Source organism: Oncorhynchus mykiss, chromosome 28 (assembly GCF_057628025.1).
Source record: "Oncorhynchus mykiss isolate SJ-2025 chromosome 28, ASM5762802v1, whole genome shotgun sequence".
In the NCBI taxonomy this organism is placed as follows: domain Eukaryota; kingdom Metazoa; phylum Chordata; class Actinopteri; order Salmoniformes; family Salmonidae; genus Oncorhynchus; species Oncorhynchus mykiss.
The window spans coordinates 24,521,572-24,548,704 of NC_143049.1; the positions used below are offsets into that span (position 1 = coordinate 24,521,572).

Genomic DNA, 27,133 nt, shown 5'->3' on the forward strand with positions numbered 1-27,133 from the left:
AAAGCTCTCAGCCCGTGAGGAGTACAGTTTCCTAATGAATCAACAGCTAATGAAAGCTCTCAGTCCGTGAGGAGTACAGTTTCCTAATGAAACAACAGCTAATGAAAGCTCTCAGTCTGTGAGGAGTACAGTTTCCTAATGAAACAGCTAATGAAAGCTCTCAGTCTGTGAGGAGTACAGTTTCCTAATGAAACAGCTAATGAAAGCTCTCAGCCCGTGAGGAGTACAGTTTCCTAATGAAACAGCTAATGAAAGCTCTCAGTCCGTGAGGAGTACAGTTTCCTAATGAAACAACAGCTAATGAAAGCTCTCAGTCTGTGAGGAGTACAGTTTCCTAATGAAACAACAGCTAATGAAAGCTCTCAGTCTGTGAGGAGTACAGTTTCCTAATGAAACAACAGCTAATGAAAGCTCTCAGTCTGTGAGGAGTACAGTTTCCTAATGAAACAACAGCTAATGAAAGCTCTCAGCCCGTGAGGAGTACAGTTTCCTAATGAAACAGCTAATGAAAGCTCTCAGTCTGTGAGGAGTACAGTTTCCTAATGAAACAGCTAATGAAAGCTCTCAGTCTGTGAGGAGTACAGTTTGCTAATGAAACAACAGCTAATGAAAGCTCTCAGCCCGTGAGGAGTACAGTTTCCTAATGAAACAGCTAATGAAAGCTCTCAGCCCGTGAGGAGTACAGTTTCCTAATGAAACAACAGCTAATGAAAGCTCTCAGTCTGTGAGGAGTACAGTTTGCTAATGAAACAACAGCTAATGAAAGCTCTCAGCCCGTGAGGAGTACAGTTTCCTAATGAAACAGCTAATGAAAGCTCTCAGTCTGTGAGGAGTACAGTTTCCTAATGAAACAGCTAATGAAAGCTCTCAGTCTGTGAGGAGTACAGTTTCCTAATGAAACAACAGCTAATGAAAGCTCTCAGCCCGTGAGGAGTACAGTTTCCTAATGAAACAACAGCTAATGAAAGCTCTCAGCCCGTGAGGAGTACAGTTTCCTAATGAAACAGCTAATGAAAGCTCTCAGCCCGTGAGGAGTACAGTTTCCTAATGAAACAGCTAATGAAAGCTCTCAGTCTGTGAGGAGTACAGTTTCCTAATGAAACAACAGCTAATGAAAGCTCTCAGCCCGTGAGGAGTACAGTTTCCTAATGAAACAACAGCTAATGAAAGCTCTCAGTCTGTGAGGAGTACAGTTTCCTAATGAAACAACAGCTAATGAAAGCTCTCAGTCCGTGAGGAGTACAGTTTCCTAATGAAACAACAGCTAATGAAAGCTCTCAGTCTGTGAGGAGTACAGTTTCCTAATGAAACAGCTAATGAAAGCTCTCAGTCTGTGAGGAGTACAGTTTCCTAATGAAACAACAGCTAATGAAAGCTCTCAGTCTGTGAGGAGTACAGTTTCCTAATGAAACAACAGCTAATGAAAGCTCTCAGCCCGTGAGGAGTACAGTTTCCTAATGAAACAACAGCTAATGAAAGCTCTCAGTCTGTGAGGAGTACAGTTTCCTAATGAAACAGCTAATGAAAGCTCTCAGTCTGTGAGGAGTACAGTTTCCTAATGAAACAGCTAATGAAAGCTCTCAGTCTGTGAGGAGTACAGTTTCCTAATGAAACAGCTAATGAAAGCTCTCAGTCTGTGAGGAGTACAGTTTCCTAATGAAACAACAGCTAATGAAAGCTCTCAGTCTGTGAGGAGTACAGTTTCCTAATGAAACAACAGCTAATGAAAGCTCTCAGCCCGTGAGGAGTACAGTTTCCTAATGAAACAACAGCTAATGAAAGCTCTCAGCCCGTGAGGAGTACAGTTTCCTAATGAAACAGCTAATGAAAGCTCTCAGTCTGTGAGGAGTACAGTTTCCTAATGAAACAACAGCTAATGAAAGCTCTCAGTCTGTGAGGAGTACAGTTTCCTAATGAAACAACAGCTAATGAAAGCTCTCAGCCCGTGAGGAGTACAGTTTCCTAATGAAACAACAGCTAATGAAAGCTCTCAGTCTGTGAGGAGTACAGTTTCCTAATGAAACAACAGCTAATGAAAGCTCTCAGCCCGTGAGGAGTACAGTTTCCTAATGAAACAACAGCTAATGAAAGCTCTCAGCCCGTGAGGAGTACAGTTTCCTAATGAAACAGCTAATGAAAGCTCTCAGTCTGTGAGGAGTACAGTTTCCTAATGAAACAACAGCTAATGAAAGCTCTCAGTCTGTGAGGAGTACAGTTTCCTAATGAAACAGCTAATGAAAGCTCTCAGCCCGTGAGGAGTACAGTTTCCTAATGAAACAGCTAATGAAAGCTCTCAGTCTGTGAGGAGTACAGTTTCCTAATGAAACAACAGCTAATGAAAGCTCTCAGCCCGTGAGGAGTACAGTTTCCTAATGAAACAGCTAATGAAAGCTCTCAGTCTGTGAGGAGTACAGTTTCCTAATGAAACAACAGCTAATGAAAGCTCTCAGTCCGTGAGGAGTACAGTTTCCTAATGAAACAGCTAATGAAAGCTCTCAGCCCGTGAGGAGTACAGTTTCCTAATGAAACAGCTAATGAAAGCTCTCAGTCTGTGAGGAGTACAGTTTCCTAATGAAACAGCTAATGAAAGCTCTCAGTCTGTGAGGAGTACAGTTTCCTAATGAAACAGCTAATGAAAGCTCTCAGTCTGTGAGGAGTACAGTTTCCTAATGAAACAACAGCTAATGAAAGCTCTCAGTCTGTGAGGAGTACAGTTTCCTAATGAAACAGCTAATGAAAGCTCTCAGTCTGTGAGGAGTACAGTTTCGCAATGAAACAACAGCTAATGAAAGCTCTCAGCCCGTGAGGAGTACAGTTTCCTAATGAAACAGCTAATGAAAGCTCTCAGCCCGTGAGGAGTACAGTTTCCTAATGAAACAACAGCTAATGAAATCTCTCAGTCTGTGAGGAGTACAGTTTCCTAATGAAACAACAGCTAATGAAAGCTCTGTCTGTGAGTACAGTTTCGCAATGAAACAACAATGCACTGATTCACAGCAGAATTTTTTTGTAACTATCCAAAATACATTCATTTTAATTGGTTCTAACTGACATTTCCAAAGCAAAGCATTGATTTATACTTTATAATAGAATACGTTATCTACTTTCATCATGTCATATCTTTGAAGACTGCTACAATGACCACTCCAGTACCTGGTAAGACAGTTATCACTTTGACCTGAACAGTGAACACGGACATTAACTTTAAAAACACAGTCTAGAGCGGAAAGCAATTTCTTGAGGAAAATTAGCATTCAAAAAAGAAAAAAGAATGCAATACAGTACAGGCCCAGGAGACAGACATAAGGCTTCTAAGATTCTCACTACTAAGGGCAAACTATACCGAATCACTAACTGTTCATTCTGCACAGGTTTTATGGAAGGGATGACTGTAGGCTGTACAGTATGTGGCAAGCATAGTCTGTATCCTAAATGGCACCCCTTTCCATATGTAGTACTTTTCACTACTTTTGACCAGGGTTTTCACCAGGGAATAAAGTGTCATATGGGACACATTCCTAGTGCGGATTGGATAGCAAAACAAATACTGTAACGCCAACTAGAAGTTTTCAGGACAATGCCAGAGTCTGTGTGCAGCAACAGTGCACTAAAGCATCACAATACTACACAGACTGCAAAACCACTCAGCACAATGGTAAACATTTAGTAGGCTCAGGAATGAGTAGGCACTGGACAGTGTTCCAGGGACGTAACCGAAGGAATCAAACTCTGAGAATGCTATGTCGTGACAGTCTATGGGAACATGACCTGGCTAGCTATGTTACAGCGTTAGTCTGTGCACCCCAAATGGCACCCTATTCCCTGTATAGTGCATTACTTTTCCATCCATTTGGGATGCAGCCCATGTCTTTCTCTGTGCCAGTAACCAAGCCAGGAGTCCTGCCCACTGAATCATAGGGCACTGAATGTCTCCATCTAGGCTATGCTCTCTTACTTTATGAGTCATGGTTGCAATAAAGAAAATGTAATGATAGTTAAGCAATCTACGACTATTACCTAGCACATCAAATTAACTCAGTGTTCTCTGTATCTAAAAATAAAAACATTGACAGACATGGTGTTTGAATAGGGAGGGTAGGCCTAACCCAATTCTAGGCTAGGAATCATGGCATTGTCACGTTAACGTTTCCTACCACATCATTTAGGATAGTCAAAACCTACTTACCATAAAAGGACTTATTAGTCAAATCAAATTTTATTGTTCGCATCCACATATTTAGCAGATGTTATTGTGGGTGTAGCGAAATGCTTGTGTCTACCAGTTGTCATGGTTACAAAATATAAGTAAACCAAACACGGGGTAATATGATGTCATGTCTCATGTGCCAGTGGTCAGGGATATGCCTCTGAACTGTGGGATGTGTGTGTGTCAGGGGACTCAGGGTGAGATTACGTTTCTAACTTTGTTCACGTTTAAGCTGCTCACTTAAGAATATCTGCAAAGTTGAGCAACAGGCCATTAAGCAAATCAGAATGTCAACATTTGTGTGATTTAAGATGAGGATTTGACTTATAGCGTACATAAGCACAGACGTACTTAGTATGAAGAATAAAGCTGTTCAAGTACACCTTAAAAATACTGTCTAAATGTGTGTGGCTATGGAACGAGAGCGCGTGATATAGCCTATGGCTAAATTCAGGCTTGTCAATCACTTATGTTTGGAAATTTTCCTTTGACAATTGAACAGAGACCAGAGGTGACATTCAAACATGTATTCTCCCACATTCTAACAAGTAAAGAGCTGCAGGCACAAGCTTTGACACAATTATATTCTGACTGCGACACAGCAACATTCCTTCCCATAAAGCTCTAATATAACCTAGCCCTAGGCTACACAAGGTGAACAGGTCATCTATGTGCTGTAGAATGATCATGTTATTCAACTTCTAAAATCAATCCAGAGATCTATGTCAGGATAAACTCCGGTATCCCGAATTCTGGTAACATGAGCCCAAGCCAACCCAGTAATGTTTAAATGAGAAGCATGCCTACTTGTTCAGAATACAACCAGGAAGAGTGAACTGAACCGACTTCACAGAGAACAAAGGCTGATTCACACCTACAGTGAGCTCCAAAAGTATTGTTTTTCTTTGTACTCCAGCAATTTGAAGTGATACAATGACTATCAGGTTAAAGTGCAGACTTTCAGCTTTAATTTGAGGGTATTTTCATCCAATTAAATTAAAGCTAACCTCATAGCTATTTGGGCTCCCGAGTGGCGCAGTGGTCTAAGGCACTGCATCTCAGTGCTAGAGGCGTCACTAGAGACCCTGGTTCGATCTCGGGTCTGTATCACAACCAGCCATGATCGGGAGTCCCATAGGGCAGCGCACAATGTGCAGCCGTGTAAGCCAGCAGCATACCACCCTGCATCCCACTGCTGGCTTACTTCTGAAGCTTAGCAGGGTTGGTCCTGGTCAGTCCCTGGATGGGAGACCAGCTGCTGCTGGAAGTGGTGTTGGAGGGCCAGTAGGAGGCACTCTTTCCTCTGGTCTAAAAAAATATCCCAATGCCCCAGGGCAGTGATTGGGGACACTGCCCTGTGTAGGGTGCTGTCTTTTAGATGGGACGTTAAACGGGTGTCCTGACTTTCTGAGGTCATTAAAGATCCCATGGCACTTATCGTAAGAGTAGGGGTGTCAAACCCGGTGTCCTGGCTAAATTCCCAATCTGTCCCTCAAACCATCACGGTCACATAATAATCCCCAGTTTACGATTGGCTCATTCATCTCCCTCCTCTCCCCTGTAACTATTCCCCAGGTCTTTACTGTAAATGAGAACGTGTTCTCAGTCAACTTACCTGGTAAAATAACAGCTAAATAAATATATAAACAATTGGCACAGCGTCTTCTGGGTTAGGGGAGGGTTTGGCCGGGGTAGGCAGTCATTGTAAAATAAGAATGTTGTTCTTAACTGAGTTGCCTATTTAAATAAAGGTTAAATAAAAAATTTATATAGATCCAAAGTGCGGGTGTACAGAGCCAAAACATTTGTCACTGTCCCAATACTTTTGGAGCTCACTGTATATTGTCTTGTCATGCAAGGAGTGGCACATGATGCCTTACCCCAAAATGCACAACATAAAAACAGGACACAAGAAGGAACGTGAGATAGTGATGAAGGGAAGGAAGATCAGCTTGTGAACATCAAGTGATGATGCTCTCATCATTTGTTGAAGACATGGGCAGGGCATTTATGATGATTTTCCTGTCTCCAGATATTGACACAAATGAGTTTTACTGCCTGCTCCATTGTCCTGACTGATATAAAGAGTGACTGGCACGTAGGCTGCACAGCGATACGAACCGCTGCCGGCTTTTATCTGGCGAGGCAGGGCGGGGTGGCAGAGTGTGCGTGCACTTCCTGTGTGCACCAGTTAGTCTTCAGAACAGGCCACACCACCACACTGTGCTAGCGCTTACAGGAACAGACAAACATGAACACGCAAGGGCTTCTGCACAGACCCTGTCACTAAGCCTTCTGTACAACACTGTAACACACTGTACCTGGCTGTACAAACTAAGTCATAACTCCTATCCACAACAACCAAGTACCAGTAAAAAAAACATTGATTATCCAAAGATAATTGTTTTAACAACAACTTTCAGTGATGTTTATAAATGAGAGCACATGATGGGTATCTCACTGTAATTACATTGGGTTGAACAAATATCATCCATTAGTCAGTGGAAAGAAAAGGTGGTTTCCTCTTTGGTTATGACCGCATGGCAGGAGAATGCTGCGGCATCAAACAGTCCTGGTGAGGCCTTTTATCCTGGCTGGCTGCTCTGCTCTGCTCTACTTTCAAACACACAGCCGCTACGCTACGTAGCCACAGCAACGCTGCTCACATTTACACCACACTCTTGGCACGCTCCTCCCTCGCCTCCAGCTCAGACGGGGCACTGTTTACCAGCCAGTCGAATAGGCTGCCATTCTCCACTGATGGTAACTCTGAGAACAAACGTCTACACAACTCAGGGGACAGATATACTGTCTGTCAGGGTAGAAGGGCAGGAGGAGTATGAAGGCACAACGCTTTACAGGTAATACCTTCTTCAAGGGGCGGTAAATTCAAAAACAAATTCAAGACAGGGTAGAGGGGTGGAACTTACATTCATTCTTAAGAAGGTCTCCATGACTGGACCACAGGTCAGAGGCCATTGTGGACAAGAACCATGTGCTCTATAGCAGTCTAGCCTGGTCCCAGATGTGTCAAGAGAGCACAAACAGATCTTGGACCAGGTTAAAAACAGTCCAGTTGAGGAGAGATAGAACTCCAGAAGTTAAAATAAGACTTGGATGGTTGTCTGTCACTCTAAAGGACTGTCATTACACCCCAGTCTTTATCCCAGGACTTCTAACCAGGCCTCTGACTACATCAGGGGGAAATAACTGTGGCTCAGCCTGGTCTGTGTTTCTAGGGATGATGACAGTCTCTATCCCTGATGCAACATATCTATTCAAACTGTACTGTATGTAAGTGCATCACAGCGCTGATACTAACAGTTAATTGGATTATGTTTTACAATGAGCGTACCGTTATAGACTGGCTGGAAAAATGCAGGATGCTATTGTAGTCATCAAGACTAGCAGGACTGGACTGTGTGAAGATGATCAAATTTAACTAAACTGGCAAGACATAATTCAACTCCGTTCACAGCATTGGTCCAACACTAACTGACTGTAGTTCATTAAGGGGTTAAGATGTATTAGGCCAAGAGGGGAGAGTTGTATGAGATGGTATAGACTGGATGTCCAGCTGACTTACCATAGACCTTTACCGAGTAATAACAAGGCAATGAGCATAGAGGAAAGTCTACATAAATCCTACCCAAAGAGAAAGACGCAGCCTCGACAGCATAAAGAGCACAGAGGAGGCTTAAGATAAAGCAAATCTGCTCTCCCCACCCCGACACAGAGGCAATATGACCGAGACACAGGGACAATATGACCGAGACACAGGGACGATATGACCGAGACACAGAGGCGATACGACCCATATCTTGACAATAACAGCACAGCAATGCTCCTTGAGACCCATAACTTCACAGCACTAAAAATAAGCACTAAAACATCTATTGTCAAAAAGACAAATGACGTGTGACTACTGGACTGGTAATCAACACCGCCCCAAACTGGGTCTGTTTAAAATAAGACCTGAGCATTATTACCCATCTAGGAAATATATCCAAGCTATTGTACACCAGTTGATTATCTTTTCAGCTGTAATGAATCCGGCAGGAAGCTACAGTGCCCCCTCATTGTCCTTTTACTGGAATGTATCCTCCTCCTAAGGGACCCCATATCAAACCCTCAATCTATAACACATGCTGACCCACAGGAAGACAGCTGCTAAAGAGCAGGGTATGGACTAAGGCTAAATCTCAAATAGCACACTATTCACTATAAATTGAACTACTTTTGTCCAGGGCCCATCAAAAGTAGTGCACTATAAAAGGGAATTGGTAGCCATTTGGGTTGCAAGCCTAATTATAATTAGGCTTGGTGGGAATGGGTTTTCTGGAACAGGAGCTCAATACAACATCCTTCACATCCAGCGGTCTGCTGACCATTCCCTCCTCAGAGGTTCCAACCACTGCAGTAGTTCTAGAATAAGACAAAATGGCTGCCAATACTTACAGGCTTCTTCAGGAAGAAAACTGACAGGGCTCCGATCAATGGCATGTCTCCGAGCAGGGGCTCCATGATGACCCTCAAGACACCGTGAAGCTGCAGAAAACATGCCAATCAGTGACTTTTCGATTGCAGATCATTGTAACATACAATTTATAGGTCTCTATCTTATTACATAGGAAACAACGGTACAATACACTTTTGATTCATCTATTTGACAAATTCTACATGACTGTCTTCTTGTTGTCTCAAGGAAAAGTCTGACCTGAGTTGTATTACTAAATGTTCCACTGCTTTTATTAGTATCCATCCTGACTGAAGTGACTCTTTACTCAGAAATGTAGACACTGTCTAGAGCTACAAATTTGGATGCAAGGACGAGCAATTAAACAGAGTCATCCCTTAACATGAAATGGAAAAATTTGACATTTTCAATAACCATACTGATTAACCATACTGCCATACTGATTAACCATACTGCCATACTGATTAACCATACTGCCATACTGATTAACCATACTGCCATACTGATTAACCATACTGCCATACTGATTAACCATACTGCTGTAGTCTTATTCTCACATTTACTCAAAACAGTGGCTTGGTCAGAATCAAAACAAAACATATGAGATTGCAGATTGCCACATTTAAGAGCTTCATTCTGAACAAAAATGGTTACAGTGAAAAGCCAGCCATCTATTAGGAGCCAACAAAACCGTATGAAATCTGGACTGATTCCAAAACAGCCTACCAGAGTGGACACATTGACCACCTGAGACTGCAGTCTCAAACCTGGCCAATCAGAATGGGTTCGCAATGATTACTGTAGACTACCCTGCATACAACTGTCTCTCTCTGATCAGCAAATATGCTGGTGGTTTGCAAGGGCAACCTCTTGTAATGTTGTATAATCAACCTTCACCCTTATCTATGAAGTGTCAACATATTATGTAAAAAAAAAGAACATTTTGAAAAAAAACCCGTTAATTTTCATAATGCCAAATACGGCGGTGGCTAATGGTTCGTCTCATGCAACAGACAGATTTTCATCAAGCTTAGGAGGTCTGGTATATCAACTGAATAGTCAGAGAAAGTCACAACATTTCCCAATAGAAAGTAGTGTACGCATGTGTATGATATAAAAATATTACTACCTGTATACTTTTTATACCAGCTCTGCAGTAGTATTTCTTGATGTCAACATCAATCTCTGTATTTCCAACAAAGCTGAAAAGATTTAAAAAAAAAAATATATATATATATATAGTCTTGATATGTAATGATATAAAAAGGTATCTCCAAATAGAACCACAGTGCATGTGACTATACCTAATCTCCAGGTCCATTATAATCTGTCGTTTGTCCACATTCTCAGTGTACACTTTGACCCCGTTCACCCTTAGAGGCTGTAGAGAGAGAAGGAGAGAAAGATGGAGGGAGAGTGGGAGAGAGGATAGGGTGACAAAGCAGGACCCAATGGTTGACAGGTGCCTCTGTGTGCTCAAACCCAAACCGCTTGTCCAACCATACTTCAAGCATGCGTTTCCTAAATTCCCTTACAAGGTTAACAAGTTTGAAAACTTACACACAGGAATAAATTGCTGGACATTGTTGATACGGCTAATGACGGTAAACAACAAACACCTATGAACTATATTATACAGAATAAACACCTACAACATATAAGAAGATATAGAACATTTTCCACACTGCTCGACATAACAGTGGGAACCTAACCAACAGTAACATTGACCCCAGAACTCATCACTGGAAACATACATGTATATCTAAATGCCTCAGTCTAACCTTGTCCCCCATGTCGATCTTGGTGAAGCAGAAGGAGCTGAGGTGAACGTTAGCCCCCTTCACAGCCGGCTCGATGGTCTCTCTGAACAGCTTGTCAACAAACTGACAGATGTACGGCCACATCTGTTTCACTGTCTGGGGAGGGAGACAGAGCGGAAGACTCAGGGTTACACAGGTCATATTCTCAAAGCTCAATGTCTGACAGAGACACTACATAGGTAATGGCCCTGTTCTCTGCATGGTTTGATTGAATAAGACTGAATTAAAATAAGAAATACTTTATTAATCCCAGAGGGAAAATTCTTAGCATAATTTTGTCATAGATAATAGGTAGGAGATGCCCTCATAATTGCCCAACACACATAACATTACCTCAACTGACACATCTATTTGGTTTGGGTGTGGCCCTAGTGTAGTTTATGGGCTCTACTTTAAGTACTGATGCATGAACTCCTTACCCTATAAACCTACTTCAAAAACAATAGCATCTATAACACTCCTGCAAAACAAATAGAGCTCAATCTCTCATTTTATTATCTAATGTGTCTTTGAAACATTGTGGACTAAATCCCCATAAGTCTGGTTTTTACAGTAACTGTAAGAGTAATGACTCCTCCCAGTTCCTGGAGTTAGAAGGGTCCCCAGGGAGGCTGGTACTGGAGCTGGGTTAGCAGAGCTCCAGATAAGGGCCTATTTATAAGAGGCTGCTGCCCTCCCGCCCGCTTCCCTGCCTCCACACTGTACCACTTATCTAGAGCAGGGCAAGTGCTGCTGCCGGGAAAGTTGGTATTGGACAGGGTTCAAATACTACTTGAAATCATTTCAAATATGTTGTTATCTGTGCTTGACTGAGCTTGCCTGGCTTGATAGACCAATACGATAGTCCCACAACTGCAAAACCCCACTAATCTGGCACTCTAGGCAGGCTAGATCAAACAAAGTATTTGAACGATTTTCAACGCATTTGAAAGATCGTATTTGAACCCAGGTCTGGTTGGTGTACTGTAGGACAACGCACTGCAGTGAAGATGTTCAGTACCTTATTGAGCCATTCCACTCTCTCCACATCTGGAAAATGAACCTGGAATGAAGAGAATAATGGATCAGTTCATATTCGTTCAATATGTGAGCTGTCTGAAGAGATGCTGTGGGGTAGATGAAAACAATGTCACAATGTCATTACAGGTTGGTCAACAGTTTGACATTAAAACAGACATTCAGTAGAGACTATAGGGGCAATAGAGAGTAACGCAACTTGACAGATTGACAGGATCAATCAAATCAAATCTGTCACATGCTTTGTAAACAACAGGTGTAGACTAACAGTGAAATGCTTACTTACGGGCCCTTCCCAACAATGCAGAGGGGAAAAAAGTTCCATTAATACAAGGAATACATACACAATGAGTAACGATAACTTGGCTACATAAACGGGATACACCTGTACTTTGAGTTGTATGATGATTGTCTACTACTAATACAGTCTAATTACACCTATATGAAACAACATATCACCTTGGTTTGGTAGTAGTGTTGAATGGTGCTATACACGTACGTCTAAAGCTCAGAGGAAAGGGCTGATTCTGTGCATTGATTCAAAGACGAGGCTGCAGTATTTGGGGTCTCAGGCTGACAGCATGAGAACAGCACCAAGCCGCTCAGAGATAGCTGAGGCAGGGAGTTGACTGTGACAGATAAGCAGTTGGATTTACATAACTACCTGACAGACAGAGCTTCTGCAGGCAGGCTTAGGCTGAATCCCAAAGGGTATACAATTCCCTAAATACAGTGCATTCGGGAAAGTATTCAGGCCCATTTCATTTATCCACATTTTGTTACATTACAACCTAATTCCATAATGGACTCAATAGTTTCCCCCCTCATAAAATCTACACACAATACCTCATAAGGACAAAGCAAAAAGTGTTTTAAGACATATTTGCAAATGTTTTAAAATTAAAACTGAAATATCACATTTACATACAGTACCAGTCAAAAGTTTGGACACACCTACTCACTCAAGGTTTTTTTTTTTTTTTTACTCTTTTCTACACTGTAGAATAATATTGAAGACATCAAAACTATGAAATAACACATATGGAAGGAATCATGTAGTAAACAAAAAAAGCGTTAAATAAATATATTTTATATTTGAGATTCTTCAAATAGCCACCCTTTGCCTTGATGACAGCTTTGCACATTCTTGGCATTCCCTCAACTAGCTTCATGTGGAACGCTTTTCCAACATTCTTAAAGGAGTTCCCACATATGCTGAGCACTTGTTGGCTGCTTTGCCTTCACTCTGCGGTCCAACCCATCCCAAAACATCTCAATTGGGTTGAGGTTGGGTGATTGTGGAGGCCAGATCATCCGATGCAGCACTCCATCACTCTCTTTCTTGGTCAAATAGCCCTTACACAGCCTGGAGGTGTGTTTTGGGTCAATGTCCCGTAGAAAAACAAATGATAATCCCACTAAGCGCAAACCAGATGGGATGGCATATCGCTGGAGAATGCTGTGGTAGCCATGCTGGTTAAGTGTGCCTTGAATTCGAAGAAAATCACTGACAGTGTCCCCAGCAAAGCACCTCACACCTCTTCCTCCATGCTTCACGGTGGGAACCACACATGCGGAGATCTTCCTGATTCATGCAGTCTCCTCTGAGCAGTTGATGTTGAGATGTGTCTGTTACTCATATCAAACATCTCCAATCGAAAATCAAATCAAGAGTCGGCTTTCTATTCCGCAACAAAGCCTCCTTCACTCACGCCGCCAAGCTTACCCTAGTAAAACTGACTATCCTACCGATCCTCGACTTCGGCGATGTCATCTACAAAATGGCCTCCAACACTCTACTCAGCAAACTGGATGCAGTCTATCACAGTGCCATCCGTTTTGTCACTAAAGCACCTTATACCACCCACCACTGCGACTTGTATGCTCTAGTCGGCTGGCCCTCGCTACATATTCGTCGCCAGACCCACTGGCTCCAGGTCATCTACAAGTCCATGCTAGGTAAAGCTCCGCCTTATCTCAGCTCACTGGTCACGATGGCAACACCCATCCGTAGCACGCGCTCCAGCAGGTGTATCTCACTGATCATCCCTAAAGCCAACACCTAATTTGGCCGCCTTTCGTTCCAGTACTCTGCTGCCTGTGACTGGAACGAATTGCAAAAATCGCTGAAGTTGGAGACTTTTATCTCCCTCACCAACTTCAAACATCAGCTATCTGAGCAGCTAACCGATCGCTGCAGCTGTACATAGTCTATTGGTAAATAGCCCACCCATTTTCACCTACCTCATCCCCATACTGTTTTTATTTATTTATTTACTTTTCTGCTCTTTTGCACACCAATATCTCTACCTGTACATGACCATCTGATCATTTATCACTCCAGTGTTAATCTGCAAAATTGTAATTATTCGCCTACCTCATGCCTTTTGCACACATTGTATATAGACTCCCCCTTTGTTTTCTACTGTGTTATTGACTTGTTAATTGTTTACTCCATGTGTAACTCTGTGTTGTCTGCTCATACTGCTATGCTTTATCTTGGCCAGGTCGCAGTTGCAAATGAGAACTTGTTCTCAACTAGCCTACCTGGTTAAATAAAGGTGAAAAATAAATAAATAAATAAATAAAAATAAAAAACTTGAACTCTGTGAAGCGTTTATTTGGGCTGCAATTTCTGAGGCTGGTAAATCTAATGAACTTATCCTCTGCAGCAGAGGTAACTCTGGGTCTTCCTTTCCTGTGGCAGTCCTCATGAGAGCCAGTTATCATATCATATGTAGAAAATAGGAAAAACCATGGAATGAGTAGGTGTGTCCAAAATTTTTACTGGTACTGTAAGTATTCAGACCCTTCACTCAGTACTTTGTTGAAGCACCTTTTGCAACAATTACAGCCTGGAGTCTTCTTGGGTAGTGCACTACAAGCTTGGCACACCTGTATTTCGGGAGTTTCTCCCATTCTCCTCGGCAGATCCTCTCAAGCTCTGTCAGGTTGGAAGGGGAGCGTTGCTCTACAGCTATTTTCAGGTCTCTCCAGAGATGTTTGATCGGATTCAAGTCCGGCCTCTGGCTGGGCCACTCAAGGACATTCAGAGACATGTCCTGAAGCCAGTCCTGCATTGTCTTGGCTGTGTGCTTAGGGTCATTGTCCTGTTGGAAGGTGAACGTTCGCCCCAGTCTGAGGTTCTGAGCGCTCTGGAGCAGGTTTTCATCAAGGATCTCTGTACTATGCGCCGTTCATCTTCTCCTTGAAGCTGAATAGTCTCCCAGTGGGCTGTCATGTGCCTTTTACTGAGGAGTGGCTTCCATCTGGCCACTCGGCCATAAAGGCCTGATTGGTGGAGTTCTACAGAGATGGTTGTCCTTCTGGAAGGTTTTCCAATCTCCACAGAGCTCTGTCAGAGTGACCATCAGGTTCTTGGTTAACTCACTGACCCTTCTCCCCCAATTGCTTGGCTGGGTGGACAGCTCTAGGAAGAGTCTTGGTGGTTCCAAACGTCTTCCATTTAAGAATTATGGAGGCCCCTGGGTTCTTGGGGACCTTCAATGCTGCAGACATTTTCTGGTACTCTTCCCCAGATCTATGCCTCGACACAATCTCATCTCTGATCTTTACGGACAATTACTTCAACCTCATGGCTTGGTTTTGCTCTGACACACACTGTCAAATGTGTGACCTTATATAGACAGGTGTGTGCCTTTCCAAATCATGTCCAATCAAAATAATTTATCACAAGTGGACTCCAATCAAGTTGTAGAAACAAAGGATGATCAATGCATTCAGAGCTCAATTTTGAGTCTCATAGCAAAGGGTCTGAATACTTACGCAATTTTTTTTTTTCCCGCTATGTCATTATGGGGTATGGTGTGTAGATTTATGAGGAAATGTTTTATTCATTCCATTTGAGAATAAGGCTAACGTAAAAAAAAATGGGGGAAAAGTCAAGGGTCTGAATACTTTCCAAATGCACTGTAGTAGTAGTGATGAAGTGTTAGCATTGAACTAGCATTGATGTGTATGTTTGGCTCATATGTAAGTCTCAGCATGACTCCCTATCAAAATAAAGGTTAAAAGGCCTAGTGCAGTCAAAAACGTGATATTCGGCATCCCGAGTGGCGCAGTGGTCTAAGGCACTGCATCGCAGTGGCAGCTGTGCCACTAGAGATTCTGGGTTAGAGTCCAGGCTCTGTCGCAGTGACTGGGACACCCATGGGGCGGCGCACAATTGGACCAGAATCGTCCGGGTTAGGGGAGGGTTTGGCCGGAAGGGATGTCCTTGTCCAATCGTGCACTGGTGGGCCGGGCGCAGTACACGCTGACACGGTCGCCAGGTGTACGGTGTTTCCTCCGACACATTGGTGCGGCTGCTTTCCGGGTTAAGTGGGCATTGTGTCAAGAAGCAGTCCGGCTTGGTTGGGTTGTGTTTCGGAGGACGCACAGCTCTCAACCTTCGCGTCTCCTGAGTCTGTATGGGAGTTACAGCGATTAGACAAGACTAACTATCAATTGGGTAGTTAGACTAACCACGAAATTGGGGAGAAAAAGGGGTAAACATGTTTTTTTTTATTAAAAAGTGATATTCCTGTGTTTATATACACTGAGTGTACAAAACATTAGGAAGACCTTACTAATATTGAGTTGCAACCCCTTTTGCCCTCAGAACAGTCTCAGTTCGTTGGGGCATGGACTCAACAAGGTCTCAAGAGCGTTCCACAGGGATGCTGGCCAATGTTGGCCCATGTTTTTAATCCCAGCCCCCGTCCCCGCAGGAGGCCTTTTGACTTTTGGTAGGCCGTCATTGAAAATAAGAATTTGTTCTTGCCTAGTTAAATAAAGGGTAAATAAAATCAAAATGTTGACTCCAATGCTTCACACTGTTGTGCCAAGTTGGTTGGATGTCCTTTGGCTGAAGGAACATTCTTGAGGCACACAGGAAATTCTTGAGTGTGAAAAACCCAGCCGCATTGTAGTTCTTAACACACAAACCAGTATGCCTGGCACCTACTACCATACTCCATTCAAAGGCACTTACATCTTTTGTCTTGCCCATTCACCCTCAGAATGGCACACATACACAATCCATGTCTCAAGGCTTAAAAATCCTTCTTTCACCTGTCTCCTACCCTTCATCTACAATGATTGAAGTATATTTAACATCAACAAGAGACAATAGCTTTCACCTGGATTCACCTGGTCAGTGTTCCCCAACTTGCAGCCCGCGAGGCAAGGTGGTGGTGTTGGTGTGGAATTTATTGTTGGACATAAGAATAAAAACACCAGGAAATCAGCTCCAAGTGATTTTAATTTAAGAAATCTGTTCCCAAGCATAATTGAGGCATGACAGTATACAAATTTAAGCAAGGTTTGAAATTATTTTGTTTTAGTGAAACATTACATCTGTTTGCAAATTGACTACAAGAAGCCCAGTCTACAAATTAGAAGAAAAAATAAATAAAATCGTCCCGCGGCTGAATCTAGTTGATGATCCTTGGTCTATGTCAAAAAAATAGTTCCTAATGTTTCGTACACTCTGTGTTTCCACACGATGAGGTTGGAATGATGAGAAATTGGGAAAATTATGATAAATGTCCTTTTAGTGTAAGAGCTGTTTGAAAAGACCACCTTTAATTTCAGCCTGTTTTGGTGGGATGCAGTTTTGGTATGCCTGGTGACAACACCAGTAGGTAAATTAGTTAAAGAGAGTTCCAAACCTCTCTGCCAATAACAGCTTGTTTTCTGTTTCCCTCTCCCAACTCAGACCACTCCCAGTCCTACCAAATTCTTGCTTGATAAATTGCTCTCGCTAAGAAGCTATTTTTATTTGGCTGTTAGATCATGTTTATAAAACGCAATACCATGAACTCAAATCCAAATAGCCTGGCCTAAATATGCATAATATTGTACAATGACATTTCTTTGTTTTCCTTGACAGCTCCGATGCTGTGACACAATAAGGAAACATATTCATTTCACAGATACATTTTTTTTAAAAAGAGTTCCCCCTTCAATTACACGCTGCCAGACCACTTTTCACTCCTTTTTAGGGTCTGTAGAAGAGTAGAGGTTGCCTAGCAGCATATTCCAGCCTGCCTTGAGAGTTTGAGATCCCACAGCTAGTGGAAAAGAAAAGCAGAGGTTCACAGTAATTCCTCACAGGAGGAAAGCCAGCAGCTCTGACTCATTGTCAAGCTATTTCCTGGTTTGACTGAACAGTTAGTCTGATGGAATATGGTTTCCAACCAACAGACTCAGAGTGCGTCAGCTTTAGTACCCCGGACAACACACCACAGTTAACAGAGTAGTCTGAATAACAGAAAACTGTCACAAGTCACAATGCAATTGCTAAAACTTTCTGATTCTGAACAGAAACTTGTCGGATATTTAGAAGGCTCATTCAACCCTGACTAATCTTAGCCAGTATGAATATACTGAATAGCTCATGGAGCTGTGTCTTATCAATGTATGTAAATATAATACTAATCTCATATCTCAGCAGCCATGAAGTGGAGCAATGTGGTCATCCCTCTCCTTATGACAGCTCATGGGAGAATCAAGCTGAGATGTTTCCCAAATGGCACCCTATTCCCATATTGTGCGTAGAGCCCTGGTTAAAACAAGTGCACTATATAAGGAATAGGGTGCCATTTGGGAAGAAGCCCTTCTGACAGCCCATGGGAGTCGTGCTGGACTGGTGGAACCACAATCCCACAGAACAGCTGTTTAGAAATCCAGACCAGGGCAGCCAGATAGGGGTCATCGCCTCCTTCACTCACACACAAACACTATGCAATACCACGCTAATCAGTGCACATTTACCATTAGAGGAGGAATTTATGAGTTTACAGTATATTACAAGTTCATTTCTGTTATACAGTATAACAAAATGAAATTGTAATATTGTATAGGGCTAGACACGGCAATACAAACCGTCTTGCTCTCACCAGCTATTTACATTTTGTTGGGTAGGAGAGAACAGAACATGTGACTGGTGTTGCCCTCAAAATAATGAATTTGTGACAGAGGTCAGTATTATTATAGCCTAGAACGAACCATCCTGATCTCGCGAGCTTAAGACGAGGCTAGTATTATTACATCCGATTGCCATGGCTTCACCAAAATAAAGGTCCTAGTGCCACGAAACTATCACACACACACTCATATATTCTGTTCTGTTACAAGGTCATAAGTCAGTAGCCCTAACTGTGTCAGAGGCATTACAGATCATCAGGTCAAAGGTGACTGCTCAACTTCCAAGGGAGATTCTCATTTGTCCTCTCTCCTCCATGACCCGGAAACCGATAAGTGGTTGAGGAGAGAGTCAATTCGTTTATAGGCGAACAAATGAGGCTGCTCCCCTCCTCCATTACCTACTTCAGAGGATTCACAATAGTATCCTCACGGCAGGTAGCGCAGAAGTGTTTTATAATCATCCATATCCTCTTTAAAAATCAGCTGTTGTCAAAGGAGAAAAGCACACACACATTTAAAAGTTTTATGCTAAAAATGCCTTGCTCAACTACCTACAGAACATTTGTTTATCATTTTACACATTTATTTTGGTATTCCACCCCTGTAAATGTAATTTGCCTGATGACGCACAAGTGGAAAAGGAGAGCCATTACATACAAACACATTTGTTTCCTCTATTCGATTACATTTTTCAAAAAGAGGCAAGGACAGGAAGGAGTTCGCAAAACCAATTAAAGAATCTTCCCAAACTCAATCAGAAGGTGCACATTCAGCAATTTCTGTACCGTGGAAAATAGTCAGGCCAGTCGGATAGCAATATATCATTGGTGGACGGTCAATAGCGCAGGACAAGACATACTATATCACAAGACAGTTGTTCCCACCTATATTTAGGCCCTAAGGGTGGGGCGGGACCCATAATCACCACAGGAACCAAAGAGAGCCATTGTGGGGAGTATCAAATCACAGGCAGAACTTCACGGGCCTTTGTGGTACATGATCTACAGTATGGCAATTACATGGTAACAGAATTATGCAGAGATTGAGATTATTTTTAAAATGTATACCAAACAAAAACCACTGATTTATCAAAATCATACAACGCTATGCACAATGAGTACTTATCAATTTACACTAAAAGTTTTAGAAAAACACATTTACAGGAAGAACTGTGCAGATAAAGTTTTGTAACAGAATAAAACTGAGGAAGACTTTACCATAATTCTATTACGAATAGCATCCGTATAATTTTTCCAGTAAATGTTTTTTTAAGCAGCAAATAGAGTTGTATGGTTTATTAAACGTTGAAATCAATGGTTTTTGTTTAGCAAACATTTTAGAGTGAAAAATCTGAGTCTCAGTGGAATTGCCCAGTATGTGCCATACCGTGCCATTAGAGCAACAGGAGTAGAACTAGATCACACACACAACATAACAATGCATTCGGAAAGTATTCAGACCCCTTGACTTTTTCCACATTGTTACATTACAGCCTTATTCTAACATTTATTAAATAGTTCCCCCCCCCCCAATCAATCACCATACAATACCCGATAATGACATAGCAAAAATAGGGTTTTAGACATTTTAGCACATTTATTACAAATAAAAAACTGAAATAACACATTTACATTAGTATTCAGACCCTTTACTCTGAACTTTGATGAAGCACCTTTGGCAGCGATTACAACCTCGGGTATGATGCTGCAAGCTTGGCACACCTGTATTTGGAGAGTTTCTCACATTCTTCTCCGCAGATCCTATCAAGCTCTGTCAGGTTGGATAGGGAGCGTCACTGCACAGCTATTTTCAGGTCTCTCCAAAGACGTTCGATAGGGTTCAAGTCCGGGCTCTGGCTGGACGTTCAGAGACTTGTCCCGAAGCCACTCCTGCGTTGTTCTGTTGGAGGGTGAATCTGTGCCCCAGTCGGAGGTTCTGAGCAGATTCAAGGATCTCTCTGTACTTTGCTCCATTCATCTTTCCCTCGATCCTGACTAGTTTCCCAGTCCCTGCCACTGAAAAACATCCCCACAGCATGATATTACTACCACCATAGGGATGGTGCCAGGTTTCTTCCAGACGTAACACTTGGCATTCAGGCCAAAAAGCTCAATCTTGTTTTCATCAGACCAGATAATCTTGTTTCTCATGGTCTGAGAGTCCTTTAGGTGCCTTTTGGCAAACTCCAAGCGGGCTGTTTTATTTATTTAACCAGGTAAGTCAGTTAAGAACAAATTCTTATTTACAAACCCTAACCCCTATGGGACTCCCAATCATGGCCGGTTGTGATACAGCCTGGAATCGAACCAGGGTCTGTAGTGACACCTCTAGCACTGAGATGCAGTGCCTTCGACCGTTGCGCCACACGGGAGCCTGGCTGTCATGTGCCTTTTTTTGAGGAATAGCTTATGTCTGGCCACTCTACCATAAAAACCTGATTGGTGGAGTGCTGCACAGATGGTTGTCCTTCTAGAAGGTTCTCCCATCTCCACAGAGGAACTCTGGAGCTCTGTCAGAGTGACCATCGGGTTCTTGGTCACCTCCCTGACCAAGGACCTTCTCCCCTGATTGTACAGGAAGAGTCTTGGTGGTTCCAAACTTTTTCTAATAAAGGAAGGAAGGATGGATGAAGGCCACTGGACTTCAATGCTGCAGGCATTTTTTTGTCCTTTTCCCAAAACTGTGCCTCGACACAATCCTGTCTCGGAGCTCTATGGACAATTCCTTCGAACTCATGGCTTGGTTTTTGATCTGACATGCAGTCAACTGTGGGACCTTTTATAGACAGGTGTGTGCCTTTCCAAATCACGTCCAATCAATTGAATTTACCACAGGTGGACTCCAATCAAGTTGTAGAAACATCTCAAGGATGATCAATGGAAACAGGATGCACCTGATCTCAATTTCAAGTCTCATAGCAAAGGGTCTGAATATTTATGTAGACATGGTATTTTAGTTAATTATTTTGTATACATTTTCAAAAATGGGGGATACTGTAATTTAAATCAATTTTAGAATAAGGCACTAAGGTAACAAAATGTGGAAAAAGTAAAGGGGTCTGAATACTTCCCCGAATGCACTGTGCTGTATACAGACAACCCAGGAAAGGGATTTAAGCTTACGATAGATAGTAAAATAGCTAATTTAACAAGGATCTAAATCCCCTTGTAAAACTAACTTCACATAGGTCTAAGTGTCCTCCCTTCCACTTCAGTGACAAACTTTCATTTGTTGCTTAAGTTACTGATTTGCCTGCCTGCTTAGAAGACAGTGTGTGTGACACACCTCTGCTCTTGGTAAGTCACAAAGCACAGTGCCACAAGCTAACAATACAGGCCTAGCAAATAGAACATGATAGACCTACTGGATCGTTTGAAATGTGATACAAATATCTATCTGTTATCAACTCAAATTCAAGCCTGTAAAAGCTTTGAGATGCTTCCGTCAGAGCTCTCTATTTTGCTGAGTGTGTTCTCCCGACGTCATCCATAAACTCGTCACAGTCACATTATCCAGTGAGCGAGCACTGATGACTGGACTGTCCTTTTCTCCAAAGTCCCTGACAGTCTCATCACTCCCATGAGAGGAGACTGTGTGTGGAGGGGGTCTGGGTCATATGCAACAGCAGTACACAACTTCTGTTTGAACACGACTGCAGGTTTGAACGAGTTAAACAGGGCTTATTCTCTACTCCCTTTAGTCAGAGGCAGAACTCAAGAGCACAATGCTCTGTTCAACAGTCATTGCTCCCATGAGACTGAAGGAAGTCACGGTCATAAAACAGCACAGGACCTGGATATTTGAAAGAATCAAACAAGGCCTATTCTCCCTGTAGTCAGAGGCAGAGCACAGAAGCACAAGGCTCTCTGTTCGACACACAATTATTTAATATATATATTTTTTTTTTTACATTCCACTGGACTGATTGGCCCACCCTTTGGCACATCACTGAGGGAGACCCCATCCATGGCCATTATGACACACCATTAGAGAGCATAACAGAACGAGAGAAACCTCTACTCCATATAGACCATTTGACTAGACCAGTGTTTCCCAAACTTGGTACACGGAACCCCAAGTGGTGGATGTTTTGGTTTTTGCCCTAGCACTACAAAGATGATTCAAATTACCATCCAACTTGAATTATTTGCACCCTTTGGGGTCCCGAGTACAGAGTTTGGGAAACGCTGGACTAGACCTATATTTTGGAGGATGCATTTTGCTACACTTTAACGGTTTTTTTCTCCTTGACAGTTTGACCTAATTACAGTCCAGCGATCCTGTTGTAAAAGAACTGAGGCCCAGTAACCAGGGACAGACAGGCCAGTCATGACCGGATTTATACTGACCTGAGCTCTGCCCTCAAATATCAATCGTCTGTCTTTTAGAAGGTCTCAAACTTCGAGTGCAGTGTACATCATCTTAACATATTGTTTAGTGAAGACAGAAATCTAATTTGCCAATCTTAAGATTGCCAACTACTACCTGCATTGCTTTTGTGCCTTATGTTCACAGAAGGATAACATAATATGATAACATAAAGCTTCATAGTATAATAGCAATATTATAATATGTTAACATGACATTCAAATGTACTGTACATATACACTACCATTTAGTTTGGGGTCACTTAGAAATGTCCTTTTTTTTTTAAAGAAAACCACTTTTTTCGTCCATTAAAATAACATCAAATTGATCAGAAATACAGTGTAGACATTGTTAATGTTGCAAATGACTATTGTAGCTGGAAATGGCTGATTTTTAAATGGAATATCTACATAGGCGTACAGAGGCCCGTCATCAGCAACCATCACTCCTGTGTTCCAATGGCACGTTGTGTTAGCTAATCCAAGTTTATCATTTTAAAAGGCTAATTGATCATTAGAAAACCATTTTGCAATTGTGTTAGCACAGCTGAAACTGATGTCCTGATTAAAGCAGCAATAAAACTGGCCTTCTTTAGACTGGTTAAGTATCTGGAGCATCAGCATTTGTGGGTTTGATTACAGGCTCAAAAATGGCCAGAAACAAAGACTTTCTTTTGAAACTCGTCAGTCTATTCTTGTTCTGAGAAATGAAGGCTATTCCATGTGAGAAATTGCCAAGAAACTGAAGATCTCATACAACACTATGTACTACTCCCTTCACAGAACAGCACAAACTGGCCCTAACCAGAATAGAAAGAGGAGTGGGAGGCCCCGGTGCACAACTAAGCAAGAGGACAAGTACATTAGTGTGTCTAGTTTGAGAAACAGACGCCTCACAAGTCCTCAACTGGCAGCTTCATTAAATAGTACCCGCAAAACCAGTCTCAATGTCAATAGTGAAGAGGTGACTCCAGGATGCTGGCCTTCTAGGCAGAAAATACAGTTCTTGGGAAGTGTGTGCTTCTTTGTCAAATTGTTTTAACAAAACAGTCCACAAAACTAACACATTCCAGGCATATTTGCTGAAACAACTAGCATGCTTGTGTCCCAAGTGGCACCTTATTCCCTTTTTTGTAATGCACAGGGCCTATAGGACTCTGGTTAAATGTAGTGCACTATGTAGGGAATAGGGTGCCATTTTGGACACAGTCAGAGGGCATGGCTCACCAACACCAAGGCCTGCTGCATTTTTAAAATAAAGTTCCAACAATTGTATCGTGGATCACATCACAATCCATGCCACCACTCCTGACAGACAGTGCTGGTTTCTTACTACTGACTTTTTAAACGGCAGACTCTGGAGCAGGTTTCTGACAATAACCAAGAAGTTGTGTCTGGAATTGATTGTGCTATATACTTAACCAAAGCTGCCTGTACTTGCCCTAGCTTAGAGTGAAATGTCAAAACTTGTCAGATCTACAATAAGTACCCATTACAGGGCATAGGAATACCTGAATAAATTAGGTGGGTTCGGGAGAATAGAGAGTAATAATCCCATCAGATCACATAGCCTATCAGAGCCCTAGCGTGCGCACGCACACACTGCATAAGTATTCAGACCCTTTGTTTAGGCAACCCTAAATTCATTCAGGAGTAAAATGTGGCTTAACAAATCACATAATAAGTTACATGGAATCAATGTGTGAAATAATTGTGGTTGTCAAGATTTTTGAATGACTAACCCTTCCTCTGTCCCCCATACATAGAACATCTGTAAGGTGTCAAGTATTGAATTTCAAGCCCAGATTCAACTACAAAGACCAGGGAGCTTTTCAAAAGCCTCAAAGACAAGTGATTGGTAGATGGGTAACAAAAACAAATCAGACAATGAATATCTCTTTAAGCATGATCAAGTTAATGATGCTGTGGATGATGTATTAAACCACCCAGACACATGAAAGATAGTCTTACTTCTGAACTGAGCTGCAGGACAGGAACTGTTCAGTTATGTTACCATGAGACTATTGGTGATTTTAAAACAGCTCGAGTTCAATGGCTGTGATGGGAAAAAACTGAGGATGGATAAATAACACTGTAGTGACTGCACAAAATAGAAATATTCAGAATAAAAAATATTCCAAAACATGCATCTTGTATGCATCAAGGCACTAAAGTAATAGTGAATTATTTTAAATAAAACACAGCAAAGGAATACACTTTTTGGCCTAAATGCAAAACCTTATGTTTGAGGGCAAATCCAACACATCACTGAGTAACTGCCTCCTTATTTCCATGCATGGTGGTGGCTGCTTGACATGGTACAGTATGGGTATGCTTGACATGGTACAGTATGGGTATGCTTGACATCGGCAAATACTGGAGAGTTTTTGCAGAATAAAAAGAAAGAGCTAAACACAGGCAAAATCCTTGAAGAAAACCTGCTTTATACCAGGGACTGGGAGAGGAATTAATCTTTCAGCAGGACAATAACCTACAACACAAGGACAAATCTTCACTGAAGTTGCTTACCAAGAAGACAGTGGCCAAGTTACAGTTTTGACTTAAATCTGTTTGAAAATCCCCAACATCTTGACAGAGCTTGAAGAATTGAGGGGGGGGGGGGGGGGGGGGGGGGGGAATAAGGACAAATATTACACAATCCAGGTGTGCAAAGCTCTTCTAGACACCTAAGAAGGCTTACAGCTGATCAATGCCAAAGGTGATTCTAACATGTATTGACACGGGTAGCTGAATACTTATGCAACAATTATATTTTAGTTATTTCATTTTTATTCATCTCATATATATCTTCCACTTTGACAGAGTATTTTGCGTAAATTGTTGACAAAAAAATGACAATTAAATCAATTTGAATCCCACTTTTTAACACAAAATGTGAAAAAATCCAAGTGGTCCAAATACTTTGGCAAGGCACTGTATGTGCATAGCTACCTCAATTACCTCGTACCCCTGCACATCGACTCAGTAATCCTACTCCCTGTATATATAGCCATGTGTCACTTTTTAATTGTATCTTTCTATTCACTGTTAGTCTACACCTTTCGTTTATGATGCATGTGACAAATTTTGAGCATAAAACATTTTTATTTTTTACTTAAGCCAGTTAAAAGGAGCTGTGGATCACCTCTTAGTGTCATACTGTTGCTTGATTGATATATTGCCGAAGCTCAATCTTTTGGAGTTCAGCCATAATCTCCTCCCTCCCTTATAGTGTAACGTAAACCAGGCCATCCTCAGAAGGATCTCAGAACTACTCTGACAAAGCAGGTACAGGGGTCAGTACAGATCTAGATAGCTACTCTGATTGCCATGGGCTATATGGACCGTTTACAATTCGACTGTCCATGAGGGCTGTTGAGCAGTATACTGTCAACCACAGTGATGTGGGGAAAATGAACTGCTGTTTGAAGTTGTGAAACAATCAAGTTGATTAGCAACACTAATCTGGATGGGGGGATACCATTGACAATACTATTCATCTGTAACACCTGACCAGGAAAAAAGTTGTTAGCTATGTTAGAAGCTTTAAAATGTTTAACTCAATAAAACAAAACAATGTCATTCTTACCCATGGTGGCAACTCAGAGGTCGACAAATGTTGTTTGACAGTTTTCTCTTCATGCTCCAAGAACGCTAAGGCACGGGTCAGTCTGTTGTTTTTATGCCCTTGATTTCTTCTCCACCAGAAAAAGATGGCAAGTCCTATTAGAACCCAACTGAAGCTGAACTCAAAATATCCCAAAACATAAATGGGAAGAATAACGATGAAGGTCTTGGCAAATTTCATCCACATCCGAGTGGCGTCTGTGACGGAGGACTGTGGCTCATCTCCCAGATCCACCGGGGCGATTGAGGTCGTAGGGCTGACTGGAGGGCTCGGAGTTGTCGGTCCATTTTCCTTGGCTGTTGTTGGTCCTGTGGAAATTGTCTTTCCAGAATCCGCCCCTTGAGCTCCACTGTTTGCCGCTGCCGCTCTTCTCATTTCCACTCTACAAATAAGTTTCAGAATAGAGAGAGCAGAATAAGCGACACAGACAGAAAACATTTTACATACACAATGTATATTCTACAATGGAACAACAACACGATGACAAACGTTAATGTCTGTGAAAATGTTGCAACCACAGCCGCTGGAATAATTATGATTGATGTAATCATAGTAGTTAGTTCAGAGCGAAGGGCTCAGCGACCTGTCAATCTGCATCGTGGTTTATGAAGGAGTTTCCTAACAGTCGCAAATTAACCGCTATTTCGCCAAACTTGTGTTAACCTTTTTTATTAAATAACATAAATA

At 42.0% G+C, this 27,133-nt stretch overlaps 1 protein-coding gene across 3 annotated transcripts in view; it reads right to left on the bottom strand.

Annotated features, from left to right (window-relative positions):
- Nucleotides 1-27,133, bottom strand: part of LOC110508771 (extended synaptotagmin-2-B) — a 50,894-nt gene that overhangs the window by 23,549 nt on the left and 212 nt on the right. For all 3 annotated transcript variants that reach the window (XM_021589576.3, XM_021589575.3, XM_021589573.3), the window contains exons 2-7: nt 26,408-26,828; nt 11,505-11,546; nt 10,466-10,600; nt 9,989-10,065; nt 9,814-9,886; nt 8,666-8,755 (exon numbers count right to left, since the gene is read on the bottom strand). In XM_021589576.3, the coding sequence (XP_021445251.1) occupies nt 8,666-8,755; nt 9,814-9,886; nt 9,989-10,065; nt 10,466-10,600; nt 11,505-11,546; nt 26,408-26,821 (831 nt within the window). In that variant the 5' untranslated portion in view covers nt 26,822-26,828. The remainder of the gene's footprint in view (nt 1-8,665; nt 8,756-9,813; nt 9,887-9,988; nt 10,066-10,465; nt 10,601-11,504; nt 11,547-26,407; nt 26,829-27,133) is intronic.